Here is a 15,473-nt window from a genome sequence, read left to right as displayed (position 1 = left end):
TCATCGAGGGACTAGCTGGACTCGATTCATAGGAATACTCAAAGATATGGACATACACAAATACATATTTTACCTCGATAATTGGTAATACACAACTGTTTCCTTCATCTTTGTGTGTTTTACCATTCAATCTTCGCCTATCAATGACTTTTCTTCGCGGTGGTGCTAACGAGAGTGTCCGGCTGCTTCTCTACTTTTTCAACATATATGTAGACCACAGCATACACCATGTCAGAGGCAATACTACCCAGCAGTAGGAACTGCCCATAGGGGGTCCAAATGTATCCAAAGCGTTCAGGCTAGTAATTCGCGCGCCAGAAAGAGCAGCAAGCCGCCGTGATAGTACCCAACATTCTTGTCCACCTGTTCACCAAGTCAGCATCGAATTCGCGTGTTTGTATAGATCAGAATCCATCAACTAACCAAATTCCCCAGGAATGACCAAGAGTATTTCCACGCGACAGTAACTGTGCGATTGAGCTGAAGTTGATAAGAGCCTGCATCGGCCAAGCAGTCATGAATACGACCTGCCGCTCAATGCTTGGGATGAAAGTGGCCGCCACCGCCAGATGCAGCCATAGACAGACTGCACATCCAACAAGAATTATACTTGTTAGATGGCGTGAAATCAGGGGTGAGTTCTTCCATGCATGCGGGGCTGATCGAATGATGGCATAGAAGAGGACCACATCGACAATCATCCATTGCGCGAACACAATTTGATTGATCAGGCCCGGGCCGTAGACAAACCCATAGACTGCCCCCCAGGAGATGTTCAGGCAGAGGCAATGAAGAGGCATTGCGTATGATCGGTCTTTGAAAGCCTTACGAGCCATCAAGATATACGAGATTAACCATAAGATACCCGAGAGGGCTGTGAAGCCGTCAGGCACAGAAGTGTGTGCACAGAAGTGTGTGCGCACGGCCCCCATATACCAGTCGCACCAGCATACAGGCGGGGCGAGAACCAATACCTTTTAGCCTCGTCGGCCGAGCTAGATCGGTAGTCCGAGCGGTGCATCGCTAGTCAGGAACAAGTGATCAGATTGCCAGCAACTCCACCTAGAAGCTCGGACGGTGCAGAAAAAACTCTTTGCATCGCCTCATGTTTGAGAATGATGCCATCCATCTACGACAAAGTCGCGTCCGAGATTCCATGCCGGGGAAATATAAAAAGCACCCTACACTAGTGAGACACGATTTCATGGGCTGTTTTGCACCATACATTACGATGATCAAGAATATCTTAAGCATACGAGCCCTGCTGGCTGTGGTGGTGGCAGCAGCCACCGCAACAGCCACCACAACTACCTCGCCGGCACCATCCTCAGCTGCTGCTGCTCTTTCTTCGTTGGGAGTTTCTCCCCCCTCCGGCGACATCCTCATCTGGAACACCGGGTATACTTGTCGCCTTCTGAACCACGTCTTTCCCCGGAACGAGACCTTTACAGCAGGTACGCCCTATTAGTATGATCCTCTGATCGACGAAGCTTGGTCACAGAATTGCCGATTGCATGCGTCCTGCATTGTTACACCTAAGTCCGCTCAAGAAGTCTCGCATTTGCTGCGTATTTTGAGCATTTTGAAGACCAAGTTCGCTATCAGGTCGGGTGGACACAATACCAACCCGGGGTTCAGTTCAATTGGTAGCAACGGAGTGTTGATCGCGCTTGAGAAATTGGACACCCTTTCTATAAGCACTGATCACAAAATAGTCACCATCGGGGCTGGAAACAAGTGGCAGTCCGTTTACGAGTACCTCCAGCCGTATAATCTCACAACTTTGGGCGGTCGTGAAGCAGTCGTAGGCGTTGGCGGGTTCATCATCGGTGGTAAGTGAATAAAACCTCATCAGAATAGTCAGCCAAGTCATTGACAGAGCCAGGTGGTCTCAGCACCTTCTACAACAGCTATGGCCTGGCCATTGACAGCGTTACCCGATTTCAGGAGGTGCTCCCTGACGGGACTATCGTCAACGCCAGCCAAAAAGAGCATGCCGATCTATATAAAGGCCTGAAGGGAGGTCTGAACAACTTTGGTTAGACGAATAATAATCTATCCAAATTTTCGCTCACTCGACTAATGAGTCCAGGTATCGTGACTGATTATGATCTCGCTACTAACACTGGAATCGATATCTACTACGACATAAAAACCTACACCGTCCCCAACACACCCTCCGTGCTTGCAGCATACGCGACCTACCTCCTGGATACCGACGTCAACAGCAATATGGAAATTCAGATCAACCCTGGCTATACTTTGATTTTCTACGGCTATCTTGCCCATATCCACACCCTCGGCCTTCGATCCATTCTCTGACATACCAGTGGCTTCGACACGGTACCCGCCAAAAAATGGCTCACTGACTGAGTTTCTCCTTGGGATTGGCACCGCCGGACTGACATCCGCCGGCATATCCTACAGCGGAACTTTCTCCTATAAAGTGACAGGGCCGACGTTTCTAAAGGAGACCTATGAAGTCTATCTCAAGGCCGCCGCATCTCTGCCTGCGGGTGCGGTTCTCTCTTATGTGCCTCAAGGTGTCATTACGAATCTAGTGACTAAAGGTGCATCGCAAAATGGAGGTAATCTGCTTGGTCTGGAGGCTGCCCCTCAAGTCTGTACGTATACCCTTGTAGCCATGCACTTGTCCCGGTGGATACATGACTAACAATCTTCTCGTACAGGGGCCAACATATTCGTCCAGTTCCCAGCAAATGTCAGCCAGTCAGTTGTAACACGGACTGTGGACTCGGTGTTGGATAGTCTTACTTCCAGTACAAAGTCAGAGGGGATTTTTCTCCCGTACATCTTTGTCAATGATGCAGGCCCTAATCAGAAGCCGCTGCAGTCATTCGGGGAGGAAAATCTCAAGTATATCGACGCAGTTGCGACCAAATATGACCCTAAGGTAGTGATGCAAAAGCTACAGAATAAGGCTTATTTTGTTTCGGGGGAGGTTTGAAATATTATCATTAAGATATTTCTGATTTTTCTAGCCTGATTATGGATTTATCACAATATTCCATAATATAGGGATTGAATAGACCTCATGCCATACGTCATACTGTATTAGCTTGATGGCACGTTCGTGGAAGTATTTTTATAACAGAAAGGATATTCGTGATTCTCGTATCGGATTTCACTATATAATTTAATATCATCGTGCCTTGATGGTCTCAAGGGTTATTCATGTTCAGGTTGGCCTTACGGAGTTTTACGGTATTTGTTAACCGGCAGGAATTTTATCTTTATTTTTGTCGCCTATCTCTCTAACCTGTTCACCCTAATCACTAAATAGTGCCTAGTAAAGTAGGAATTAGCTATAGTTATCCGTACTAGAGGCAATCTCTACTATACTTACACCACCGCGATAATCCACTAGCGCCTTAATCCCCTCGAGCTTCTAAAGAAGGCTTGTTATATAGAAAGGTATCACTTATTTACTATCCTACACCAGATCGATGAAATCCTACTTTCTCTACCGCATATAAACTTTAGATCCTTTATAAATTAGAAGGGATAATATCTTATAGCTAGTATTAGTTTTAGCACGGGGATTTACTAAGAATGGACACCTATGCAGCATTTGTTATAACCCTGGAGTGAGGCAGGCATGGGTTGAACAAGATGCGGAGTTGTACTCTAGATCACTTGCGCTCAGATCCCTTTCTTTCAGGCATATCCGGGTAATCTTCTGCGAGGGTACTACCTAGTGGCGGTGTACAGGTATCAAGAGAATAAGTGTTTCAGATTGAACGCTGCGATCTAATGACTGCCCATTAACTCTCATATGAGACTCAGTGCGGCAGTCGCGCGATGGAGTGTGATTCTCACCCGGTTCCTCAATGTGATTGTTGCCCATTTCTTGTTATAAGTTGTTTCCATTGAAAGTGAAGCACATAGGGTGTGGAGAACAGAGCTTCCCGTCCGCTCAGCCGTACTTAAGCCACATACTAAAAGCAATCAATCCTGAAAAATACCTGATACTTAAATAGCGCTATTTTTTGCGTTAGAGTGAGAATTCTGGGGTCCGGGATCTCAGAGGTGAGAACAGGGTGAGAAGGAGTGATAATAGGGTGACAACATTATCCACTTTCACTGTACCAGTTTGTTGTGATAAATCTTAACTACAGGGTGCACCTCCTGTCTGCTACTTTCGCGATATTGTCTCTCTAATCATTTGAACCAAGATGCTTCCAGGGAATATCCAAAGAGAATATCGGTATGAATACAGGCCTGTAGAGATCGGAACGAATGATCCACAGCACTGGGAATTGCCAAGTTTCTACAGCAAGATATGCTGGTCATTAGATAGGCTCTTTGGATAATATGGAAGGGATACAGGAAAAGCTTAGACTTGTAGTGATTCTATTGGTGAACTGGGTAAGACTACTCGCCGATGATCCAAACAGGCATAGGGCCATGTCACGTGATTAGGATTTCTTGCTGAGCGTGGCTGATGAAGTAACGTGATCCTTCCGTTGATTTCTGACTAATTATAATAAACCAATGCGAGAAATCAAATTCATAGGACAGCGTGTATTGTATAAAGGTAGTGAAGCTAGAGAAGAGAGGCTAGCTAGGTGGCCGTGGCCGTGATCTCATAAGCTAGTTATGGATTATGTGAACATAATGCATAAATGCCAACCAATTAGATTGTGGGAGGGTGGGGATCGTAGCTCAACAATTATTGGGCCACGCCGAGGGTGGCCCGAAATCTGGAAAATAGATTATTCGAGCCGGGAGGTCATGTTACTTTGGGGGGGGACCCCAAGGGCGAGGAACCCCGCAATTTCTCTAAAATGCTACAGGCAGCATCATGGATCCTGCCATATCATTTCCTGGCTTCAATCACGGATCACAGATAGGGATCAACCATGGCTCGGTGACGAATGAGTTTTATATTTCTCTAGGTATCTGATGAGCGTAGTTGCTCAGTGTCGGCATTGCTAACTTCTATGCAGATCTTGACAATAAACTAGCAATCGTGTCTGGGGCTGCGTTTGACTCCTATGAGAATCAGCATAAGGATGAATGTCTTCCGGGCACACGGACCGATATCCTCAATCAAATCAAAGAATGGGCTACGTCCCCATATAGGGAAGGCATATTCTGGTTATATGGAATAGCTGGAACAGGAAAGTCGACTATCTCTCGAACGATAGCGAAATCGTTCAGCGAAAGGCGTTCACTTGGAGCAAGCTTTTTCTTTGAGAGAGGCGAAGGAGACAGAGGGAATGCAAGGAAGCTTTTCCCAACAATTGCAAGGCAACTAGCAATTACTATTCCTTCGCTAATGCCAATCTTGCACCAAGCAGTTTATGAAAATCCAGATATTGCAACAAAGGGACTGCGGGAGCAATTCGACAAACTCCTTCTTCAACCACTCCAAAGACTTAACCGATCTAATATCTCACTCCAGACTGTGGTGATAGTTATTGACGCATTAGACGAATGCGAGGGAGATGGTGATATACAGCTTATACTCCAACTCCTCCCGCAAATTCAACAGGCAGCTACAATACGTCTACAAGTGATTTTAACAAGTAGGCCTGATTTACCCCGTCTCGAATTTTCAAGGATGAAAAACGATCATTATAAGGACTTTATTCTCCATGATATTCCTTTAGAAGTGATCGAGCACGATATATCCTTATTCTTTGCTCATCAACTTGCAGAAATTAGGATAATACATGGCCTATCCACAGAATGGCCAGGCGAGAGAGATCTCCAAAGGCTGGTCGCCTTATCCGTTCCATTATTCATCTTCGCTGCCACTATCTGTCGTATATTTAAAGAGCGTGATTGGGACCCTATCGATAGCCTTTCTGAAGTCTTGACGCATCAAGATGATCGAACAAGGCTAGCTGGGACATACCTTCCGGTTCTTGATCGTCTTCTTAATAGACAAAATAAGAGCCGAAAAGAACAGCTGGTCTCGCAGTTCCATCAGGTGGTCGGTGCTATAGTGATGCTAGAGAGTCCACTCTCTACAGACGCACTATCGAAGCTTCTAGGCATCTCTCGGCGGCTTATATATCTTCGACTAAGCCCGCTTCAGTCAGTACTAAGAGTGCCAGACAATGACATAACACCTATACGGCTTTTTCATCTATCTTTCAGGGAATTTCTTCTTGATCCAGACACTAGGACAAAGACCCCACTCGGTATAAGCGAGACAGAAATGCACAATATGCTGGCCAGAAAATGCCTCCTTGTGTGTCGAAAACTAAAGGAGAATATCTGTCAACTGCCGAGTTATGGGAACCAACGTGTGGAAGTTGATTGCCAAACTATCAATGATCATCTTCCTCCAGAGTTACAGTATGCTTGTCGGTACTGGGCACATCACTTAGTGCAATGCGCGGGGTTGACGAGCATAGCCCATGAAGCTCATTTATTTTTCCAAGCGCATTTTTTGCACTGGGTAGAGGCAATGAGTCTATTGGGCTATGCGTTAGAAATACCGGGTATTCTTGATCTCATCCGAACAGCTATAGGGGTAAGTTTTCAAAGACGCTACTTATGATTTGTACTAATAGGTTTAGGGAAACGGCTCTTCTCCGATTTCACAGTTTTTCCACGATGCTAAGCGCTTTATTCTAAAAAATCAACATATCGTTGATCAAGCTCCACTTCAGGTCTATCGTGCGGGACTTCTATTTTCACCCCAGACGGCAATAATTCGTACAGTTTTCGCGGACGAGCATTTTCATTGGATAAGCCAGTCACCAATAGTTAATAAAATATGGGGTGCAGAACTACAGGCTCTCGAAGGCCATTCGGATTCGGTTTTGTCGGTCACTTTCTCACCGGATGGCCACCTTCTAGCATCTGGGTCTGAAGATCGGACAATACATCTCTGGGACCCGCCAACGGGTTCGATTATACAAACCCTCGAAGGCCATTCCGACTCAGTTAACTCATTATCCTTCTCGCCTGATGGTCACCTACTAGCGTCTGGATCTAATGATAAGACATTGCGGATCTGGAACCCAGCGACGGGTCAAGAATTGCATGTTCTCGAGGGCCATTCGGATTCGGTCTTATCGGTCACTTTCTCACTGGATGGCCACCTTTTGGCATCCGGGTCTAGAGATCGGACAATAAATCTCTGGGATCCAGCAACGGGTTCGATTATACAAACCCTCGAAGGCCATTCCGACTCAGTTAACTCATTATCCTTCTCGCCTGATGGTCACCTACTAGCGTCTGGATCTAATGATAAGACATTGCGGATCTGGAACCTAGCGACGGGTGAAGAATTGCATATTCTCGAGGGCCATTCGGATTCGGTTTCATCGGTCACTTTCTCACCGGATTGCCACCTTCTAGCATCTGGGTCTGAAGATCGGACAGTACGCCTCTGGGATACAACTACCGGTGTCTTAAAGCAGATTCTTGATAGCTATTCGAGCTCGTTTAACACGATTGTCTTCTCGCCTGATGGCCGGGTGATAGCTACTGGTTCTGTCGATTGGGTTGTGCGTCTCTGGGACTTGGTGACAGGCACCCTACAGAAGACTATTGATGGCCATATGACCATGGGCTTCGTTCTGTCGGCAGCCTCTGAATCTGTAGCCTTCTCACCTGACGGTCAGCTTCTGGCATCTTGCTCTGCAAATGAAACAATACGTCTTTGGGACCCGATGGCGGGCGAAAGTACTGAAATTCTTAGTGGAGATGACCCTCAGCCTCCGGTGCAATTCATGAAGTTCTCGCCTGATGGCCTTTCCCTGGCATCCGGGTCTTTCGAAAGTTCAGCAGTGTGCCTTTGGAACACAGCCACAGGTGCCCTTACCCATACTCTTGATGGGCATTCCCGTTCTGTAAATTCGGTGATCTTCTCGCCCGATAGTCGACTACTGGCATCCTGCTCTGCTGATGGGACGGTGCGCCTCTGGGGCTTACCGATAGGCACTGTACAGCAGACTCTGAATTCTCGATACGGTTCGGTTCACTCGGCGGCCTTCTCGCCTGATGGCAGGCTACTAGCGTCTTGCACAGATAATGGAAGAGCTTGCGTCTGGGACCTCGCGAGAAGCACACTATACCAGACCTTTAATTGTCATTCAGACTCGGTTCACTCGGCGGCCTTCTCATCTGACGGCAGACTACTAGCGGTCGGCACAGATGATGGAAGAGTGTGTATCTGCGACCTTGCGACAGCTACATTGTATCAGACAGTTGATGGTCACTCAGATTGGGTTAATTCCTTGGCATTCTCACCTGATAGCCGACTACTAGCGTCCTGGTCTATGGATGAAACGGTGTGTCTCTGGGCCTTAGACGCGGGCGGGCTCTCGGAAATTTGGACTTTCGAAATAACAGACGACACTTCCGAATTTTCCCAGGACGGTTTATATCTCCACGCCGGTTTAAGCTCCCTTGATGTTGAAATGTCATTTACAACTTCTGTGAATCGAGACATCTCTATTGAGGACGAGCAATGGATAATATTAGACGGCGAAAGGATTCTCTGGCTACCCGTCGAGTTTCGGCCTAACCGCTTCAAAATCAATGGCGACAGACTTGCTCTGGGACATGCATCGGGGAAGGTATCTTTTCTCCAGTTTTGTATATAGATTGGAATATTCAAATCAAAAGATAAATAATTAAATAACAATGTACTGGAGTAGGGGAGCCGGGCATATAATGTGACATCATGTAGAGGATGCGTGACAAATCAGAGAATAGTTTTTGCGGTTTTCCAGCTAGTTATAACTACAGCGGAGACGTTTAGAAAGAAGAAAAAAGGATACATACCTCTTCCGTCAAGTTCTCGATTATAAAAACAGACCCTTCCTATAGGCTCTATAGTGCTACTGTGATCGTATCGTCTCTTACACCTCGCTCGCCCCTATAGTGTAGGTCTGGCGGTGTTGTTTGTAGCGGTCGACCCGTCTGCGTTGCCAGACTGCTATCGCGCCTATCCCTCTTCAGTACTAACCTAGCTTGTTCAATATGATACTGCTATACCAGGCGGCGGTACACTTGCCAGGACCAATCATGCTGGCGGTTATACCTTCCTTGTGGGCTATTGGCGGCCGGCCTACATTAACAATCTTCCTGAAGTGACTGGGCTTCTTTGAATATATGATGTTCATTGCCTCTTTAATACAGTCTGTTAGTTGGTAGGCGTGGGTGCTGGTGGATGCAGGTGCTGTAGCACCTGCCGATTGGCCTATACATAGTCTCGCTCCCTCAGCTAGCTTCTCCAATACACACACCTACACATGCTTCACGTACGTCCCAAAGTACACGGTCAAACGTTATTTAGATGAAGATTGTCAATTCTCGAGCGGAAAATCCTTCAGGAAATGTTTTTACGGCTTTTACCCCACCAACTCGTTTCAAAAGGCTACTGAAGATAGTCTCTGGTTCGTACACTTCCTTATTATTCCTACATATAGCTGTACACTTCTCCGTATTATAGGAACCACTAGAAAATCACCAGGTTCTAAGCTGTTTCAACTCGCTTCAATTTTCCTCCAAAGTGGATAGGTGCTCGAAGGCAGACTGGTCAAAGCGCCTCATATCACACACACACGTCTATCAACGAGAACTCCCCAGCGCAGCCTCGAAATCGGCCCCACAATTACACGGCAATGGTTGATTACCAAGAAGGATCCAAAGGATGCTCTTTCTGGTTCTTCCGAACCTCCGGATGGCTATGTGCAGATGCCAAGGGATCAAGCGTTTCAAGTGGATCAAGGCGACTTGATAGTTTTCCATAAGAAACCAACAAGGAGGGTCAAAGCCGCTAGCGGGGTGACCCAAGGCTGCTCACCTCGTCTATTGCGCACTCACCTTTCTCGTCTAAGTCGCGCGACGCTAAAGCGGTGCCACGCCGGCAGGTTAGTAGTTGGGTGGGTGACCACTAGCGAATCCCTGCTGCTATATGTTTTTGCTTTGTCTTTTTATTTTTGTGCGGTCTGGGAAGACATCATGTTGATTAGAAGGTTTACAGCATAAATTTACCTTATTAAATGGAGGTCATGGATGTCAGCCCGGTAACGGAACCAAAAATCTCGATTGAGAAGAAGGAAAACTGATCATGGTACCATACAGCGTCATTGATCTATAGACTGAAGTCTGGTAATGGCCGGTGATCTTATCACGTTTTGTCAGCCTGTGCCAGCGATCGGCCTTGGCATTGCGACCCCTGGTATTTTAGACTTGGAGCCTTTACTGTAGCTTTGACCTTAACATTTACAGCCATTAAATGGCGCGAGAGAAGTGGTAATTCGGAGAAATACATAGTCCAATCTATTTATTTGGTAATATGTAAATCAATTCTCATGCGACAAGTTTATATAGCAGAAAGGCAGTGAATGTCAAAAGTAATCGAGAAATGAGATGTCAAGGCATAGGTATACAAGGCCCGCTCCGCGCGTGAAAATTACCGCCCGCTAAAAATTGCAAACCCGAACCCGGATTTGCACTTCTCCCCTCCCCGCGATCAACAATATCAGGGCGCTCGTGACATTGTACGACGTATTGTCCATCCCATTTCGCTAGCGAGCTCCTCGTTATCAGTTCCATCCTGTCTTCGCAATCAGCCAGTTTCCCGTTTGCGCTCGCGCAGGTTGCGGCACCTCCGCCGTATGAACCAGTCCCACTCAGACTGAATACCGTACCCAATGGTACACGCTCAGCAAGAGTATTCGCACTCACCATATCAGTCTCCTCTGTCTGATCAGACCAGGCTTTCGACAGGTCTGCGTCAAGGGTTAAGCCCAGACACGCCGTCTGTTTCGGTTGTGGTACGGAATCCGGAAAATAATACCGTTTCGGAAAGGAGCGAGGCATCGATCGAGTACGGGAGACAAGGCACTACTGGTGGCGTGCTCGCTGAAAAGAATCTTTATTACGCGCCGATTACTGTGGGAGCTATTCGGGAGGGGAACGGGCTGGGCATGTTCACGCCCACGAATGCGCAAGGTACTAAACGGGGCCGTGAAGATGCCGAGAACGACGGGGATATACCGCGGAAACACGGCAAGAGGCTTACGACCAAAGAAGAAGTATCGCTCTTCGAGCTTTGCAATCAACATGCGGACACGTTCGGCAAGCGCAGCGACATCTGCAACTGGTGGAAAACTATTGCCACGGAATTCACGAAGGTCCATGGGCGCCCGTACTCGTGGCATTCAGTGCGGCGCAAAGTGGAACTCGGCACGAAGCAGCGCATCAAATTTCTCGAAGACCAGCGGCAGCGACAGCGGGACTTTTCCGGCTCCAATCAGGTTCAAGACCTGATGAACCCGCAGTGGTGCGCGGCTCTTGATTCCTGGATCCCCACGTGGCAGCGCTGGGAAGAGGCCGAGGCCCAGCGTATCTCAAAACGCGATGAGGTGATCCGGAGGCGCTCGCATAGCAAGCCTCAGCTCGAGCTCGGAGAGGATGGAAGTCATTCATTCCACGATGACGGCACGACCTCTCCTGGCGCTGCTATCCCACTTACAAACCATACTCCAACACCTGCGCCAAATCTAGCCGCACGTCTATTCGAGCTCCCTTCAAACTCCATCTCTGCATCTGTCAAGTTGCCACCAGGGTTCGAGAACATGTTCTCCAACACTCCGCCCGCCATACATACACCGACCCCGCCTGCACCCGTCCCCACATCACCATTAACAGGCTCTGATCAACCGAGCAATCGTACGGTCAGCGCTGTGATTAATACCCTCGGTAAACTAAATAAGCATCTCGATGAGGCCTCAAGAGATGGAAGTACTGACGCGAGTTCTTCTCCCGTGATTTCAGCATTGGTTCACGCTGCATCCGAATCAGCTCAGAACAGCTCACAAACAACAGAATATGATCGACTGAAAAAAGAACTCCGCCAGGAAATGCGAATCGAGATCCGTCAAGAGCGTGCTGCCTTGGAAGAGAGGCTGGATTCTGTGCAGAGAACGCAGGAGATGATTCTTGAGATGTTGAGGCAGAGATCTACGTGAGGCTGTTTGTGAGATGATGATGTCTCTGCTTATTTGTGTTCCATTGTGGCACTGCTGCACACGGGTTGCGGTGGCCATCTATTTCCCTAATTCTGTATGATTTAAATGATACCCAGTCCACGCAAGGCGTTCAGATGAGATTTGCACTGGGTAATTCTGTATTAATTTCTGACATACGTATATGCGTGATATCTATCGTACCTTTTCATGGACATATTCCGGCGGATGTCAAGTCGTAATTCTACGAAAGTATATCGTTCTGGGGGTACTCGGCAGGGCTCCTGCTCGCAAAGGTTGAAAGAAACGCCAAATAGATTGTATTTTATGTCCTCTCTTAACTCTATTCCCGGCAAAGGAAACCTTACGAGGTCACTTCACCTCTCGCTCCAACCTCTTCACAACTAAGCAAAATCAGCATCACCATTCATCCAAACGAATCTTACAAGATTATACACACCTTCCGGATATCTGATCCTTTCCTTTTCAGTGGTATGCAACTCATCGTCAAAATGTCCCAACGTCTCTCGAAACCTCTTCCCATGACTAGAAAGATTCATCTTCTCCCTAACGTGCGCACCATCCGGGGCCCTATCAAGTATGAGCGACAATCACCACAAGCCAACTCCAAACACTTCCAAGCTCAGGAAAAACCAACCAAAGAATAAACAGCAACTTCCTTTTGACAACCTCCTTCCCTTCCTGAATCCCCTGATAAACAAAATCATATACGATATACCGACACTCATCACTCTTCAGCCGGTCAAGGAACGTCTCCCACGCGCGTTCCTCGCCTGCGTCGGGGTTGGGGAGGCCTGTTTCTTTTACGGCGATTTTGTCGGATTCCGGGCAGTAGTGGTACATTGCGTATTTGAGGGAGCCGTCGCGGACGGCGTTGTATGCGGAGACTGGGTCGTTTGTTATAGGGCCTTGGATTGCCATTGTTGGACTACCAATGTCCATGGATGTCCCGGGGATAATGGATGGTTTGGATTGGAGGTCTTAAGAATGAATGTAGGGGATGGAAGATTATGTTGTGGGATTGTGGGTTATGGGGTGTGTGATTACCAGGGCAGTCGTCATATTTGGCTGGACCCGGAGTTCCATGGTTGCCACTATTATTTGTCCCTAGGTCAATTGGAAAGCATTATTTTCTTTGACAGTGCATCGGCCAAGGAGGTGAACTTTGGAATGAGATTTGAGGCTGTTGAAGAGATAGAAAAGCATGACGATCAGTGGGCCAGATATAAAGTTTAAATGCCGAAAGCTTCCAGCGAGACACGACTACGGAGTACCGACAATCCTTAGAAAAACAATCTGAGATGACAATTTCTCTATTCTAAAATAGAAACAAAACATAAGAAAGAGTACCTTAGGTAGTCATCGGCTAAATTACAGATAATGGTAGATAGGAACAAAGGATGCACTGCTCGAGTCTCTCAAAGGCCTCGAGCCCACTCAAACAAACATGTCTTTTAAGGAAAAGAAGCCGGAGTTCAGCCCGTACCGTGACGCAATCTAGTAGTAGAAGGTCTCATCGACGGTACGGCCACGCATCCAGCGGGGCTCGGATCCACGGACGTAGATGTCCTCGAAGAGGATGCGGGAGGTGTTGTCGGGGGCAGCCATCTGCTCAGCCTCGGCGACCTCGGCGTCGACGGCGCTACGGGCAGTCTTGTCGATACTCTTCAGCTCCTCCTCGGAGGTAACGCCCCACTCGATCATCTTCTGCTTGAGGCCGGCGATAGGGTCGTTGGTGGAACGCATGCGCTGGATCTCCTCACGAGAGCGGTAGGTGGTGCCAGGGTCGGACATGGAGTGACCACCGTAGCGGTAGGTGACGTACTCCAAGACCAGAGGGCCCTTGCCGGAAACGGTGTACTCCTTACTGTACTGGACAGCGGCCTTGGTGGCCAGGACGTCCATGCCATTGACCTTGAGACCGGGGATGTACTGGCCGCGCTTGTAGTACTCGGTGAGGGCGGAGGAGCGGGCGGCGGAGGTACCCATACCGTACTTGTTGTCTAGAAGATGTTAGTAGAGTTTCAACTGCGCGCCGGGAAACTTCGGAGAAGACCCGGAGAATGAAATACGTACTCTCACAGCCGAACAGAGCGGGGAGATTCCACAGCTTGGCCATGTTGAAAGCCTCGAAGACCTGACCCTGGTTGGAAGCACCGTCACCGTACAGGATGATGGAGGTGTTGGGCTGCTCGTTGTACTGCTGGGCAAAAGCCAGACCGGCACCGACGGGAACCTGGGCACCGACGATACCGTTACCACCGTAGAAGTTCTCGGCAAACATGTGCATGGAGCCACCCTTGCCGTAAGCGATACCCTCGCGGCGGCCGAGCAGCTCACCGATGATCGACTTGACGGTACCACCGCGCATCAGGGCGAAACCGTGGCAACGGTAAGCGGTAATGATCTTGTCCATGCGGTTGATAGCGTGCTCGATACCGACAGCGACGGCTTCCTGGCCGGTCGACAGATGGCAGAAACCACGGATCTTCTTCTCCTTGTACAGGCGGTCGGCGGCCATCTCCATGCGACTGGAATAGTAATACAGCGGTTAGAAAAAGCTCAAAGCATCGAGAGTGAAGCTGGCGCATACCGGATGGAGACCATGTCGTAGTACATCTGCTTCAACTCCTTCTTGGTGGTCTCCAGAGTGTACGGAGGAGGGTCGAGCTCGTAGGTCTCGAAGCTCTCGTCGGAGAGCTTCACGGTGAAGGGCTTGTCATCTTCCTATACACAGCGATCGCCAGAATCAGCATTGAGGGTTCCTGGGTACTCCGGCGACTTTTCCAGTTTTCCGGATGGGTCTTAACAAACCTGCGGGATGTTCTCGGCGTGCGCAGAGGCGGCGTCGGTGGTGACGGAACGACGGGCAAGAGGAGCGAACTGACGCCGAAGAGGCGCAGCCTGGCGGGCCGCAGTACGGAAGAGCATTGTGCAGCAAATGAGCCCAATTGAAGATGGGAGAGGGATGAGAGGGAGATAGCGATACTTTTCCGTCAGATGTTGGGAACGCAAACTTTCCCGATTACCTAAGCGCTTCCCGTTCGGGGGCCGCCGGTGTGTCCGCTGCAAACAGAGCAAAACTCGGAGCTTGCCTAGCCCATTCATTAATAGCTGAGCGATAGCAAAACTAGTAATTGAGTGCTGAGGGACAACTGTGCTTTCTTGAACCCGGAAAGCACGGTGAGGTGATCTTGGCCATCACGGTTAGGGGCCACGGATTGGGAATGTCGCCATGGTGACCCAACGGTATTTAGCTGACCATCCCAACATTTCATCAATATTGACTATGCAGGCCTCGAGGGCAAGATTTTACTTCATTGACCCCGCAATAGTTCCTCAATATGCCGTTAGGTCGGACTGCTACTCACTTGAAATAAGATAATGTTCTTATCAAGGTTATTAATTCCCCCGGGGTACTAAAATCATTAAACGACATTATGGAATTCACTGGGACGATGGATCTAGAAATTAATAAGGCTCAGG

The 15,473-nt window shown here is 48.4% G+C and overlaps 5 protein-coding genes across 5 annotated transcripts; 3 read left to right on the top strand and 2 right to left on the bottom strand.

Annotated features, from left to right (window-relative positions):
- Positions 1 to 1,231: 1,231 nt before the first annotated feature.
- On the top strand, positions 1,232 to 2,968 carry N7498_002770 (FAD-binding oxidoreductase; the record flags this gene model as incomplete). The annotated part of the gene is made up of 6 exons (XM_058449832.1): positions 1,232 to 1,454; positions 1,491 to 1,832; positions 1,886 to 2,038; positions 2,093 to 2,220; positions 2,375 to 2,624; positions 2,691 to 2,968. 6 exons carry the CDS (start codon positions 1,232 to 1,234, stop codon positions 2,966 to 2,968), a joined length of 1,374 nt encoding a protein of 457 aa, XP_058312176.1.
- A 2,004-nt stretch (positions 2,969 to 4,972) lies between these two features.
- On the top strand, positions 4,973 to 8,591 carry N7498_002769 (NACHT and WD40 domain protein; the record flags this gene model as incomplete). The annotated part of the gene is made up of 2 exons (XM_058449831.1): positions 4,973 to 6,508; positions 6,555 to 8,591. Coding segments are annotated over 2 exons (3,573 nt in total), but the record flags the coding sequence as incomplete, so codon positions are not given.
- A 2,058-nt stretch (positions 8,592 to 10,649) lies between these two features.
- Positions 10,650 to 11,969, top strand: N7498_002768 (uncharacterized protein; the record flags this gene model as incomplete). Its single annotated transcript, XM_058449830.1, has 1 exon — positions 10,650 to 11,969. One exon carries the CDS (start codon positions 10,650 to 10,652, stop codon positions 11,967 to 11,969), a length of 1,320 nt encoding a protein of 439 aa, XP_058312174.1.
- Positions 11,970 to 12,338: 369 nt separating this feature from the next.
- Positions 12,339 to 12,929, bottom strand: N7498_002767 (cofilin; the record flags this gene model as incomplete). Its single annotated transcript, XM_058449829.1, has 3 exons — positions 12,339 to 12,370; positions 12,427 to 12,557; positions 12,625 to 12,929. 3 exons carry the CDS (start codon positions 12,927 to 12,929, stop codon positions 12,339 to 12,341), a joined length of 468 nt encoding a protein of 155 aa, XP_058312173.1.
- A 380-nt stretch (positions 12,930 to 13,309) lies between these two features.
- Positions 13,310 to 14,972, bottom strand: N7498_002766 (pyruvate dehydrogenase (acetyl-transferring) subunit E1 alpha). The gene is made up of 4 exons (XM_058449828.1): positions 14,802 to 14,972; positions 14,581 to 14,714; positions 14,064 to 14,518; positions 13,310 to 13,990 (listed from the first exon to the last, which is right to left on the bottom strand). The coding sequence occupies exons 1-4, from the start codon at positions 14,916 to 14,918 to the stop codon at positions 13,485 to 13,487; spliced, it is 1,212 nt and encodes a 403-aa protein (XP_058312172.1). The 5' UTR covers positions 14,919 to 14,972; the 3' UTR covers positions 13,310 to 13,484.
- Positions 14,973 to 15,473: the final 501 nt, after the last annotated feature.

This window comes from Penicillium cinerascens, assembly GCF_028974065.1.
Source record: "Penicillium cinerascens strain IBT 15544 chromosome Unknown contig_1_segment0_segment0, whole genome shotgun sequence".
In the NCBI taxonomy this organism is placed as follows: Eukaryota; Fungi; Ascomycota; class Eurotiomycetes; order Eurotiales; family Aspergillaceae; genus Penicillium; species Penicillium cinerascens.
Note: the sequence above shows the minus strand (reverse complement) of the source record. Positions and strands in the feature narration are given on the sequence as shown.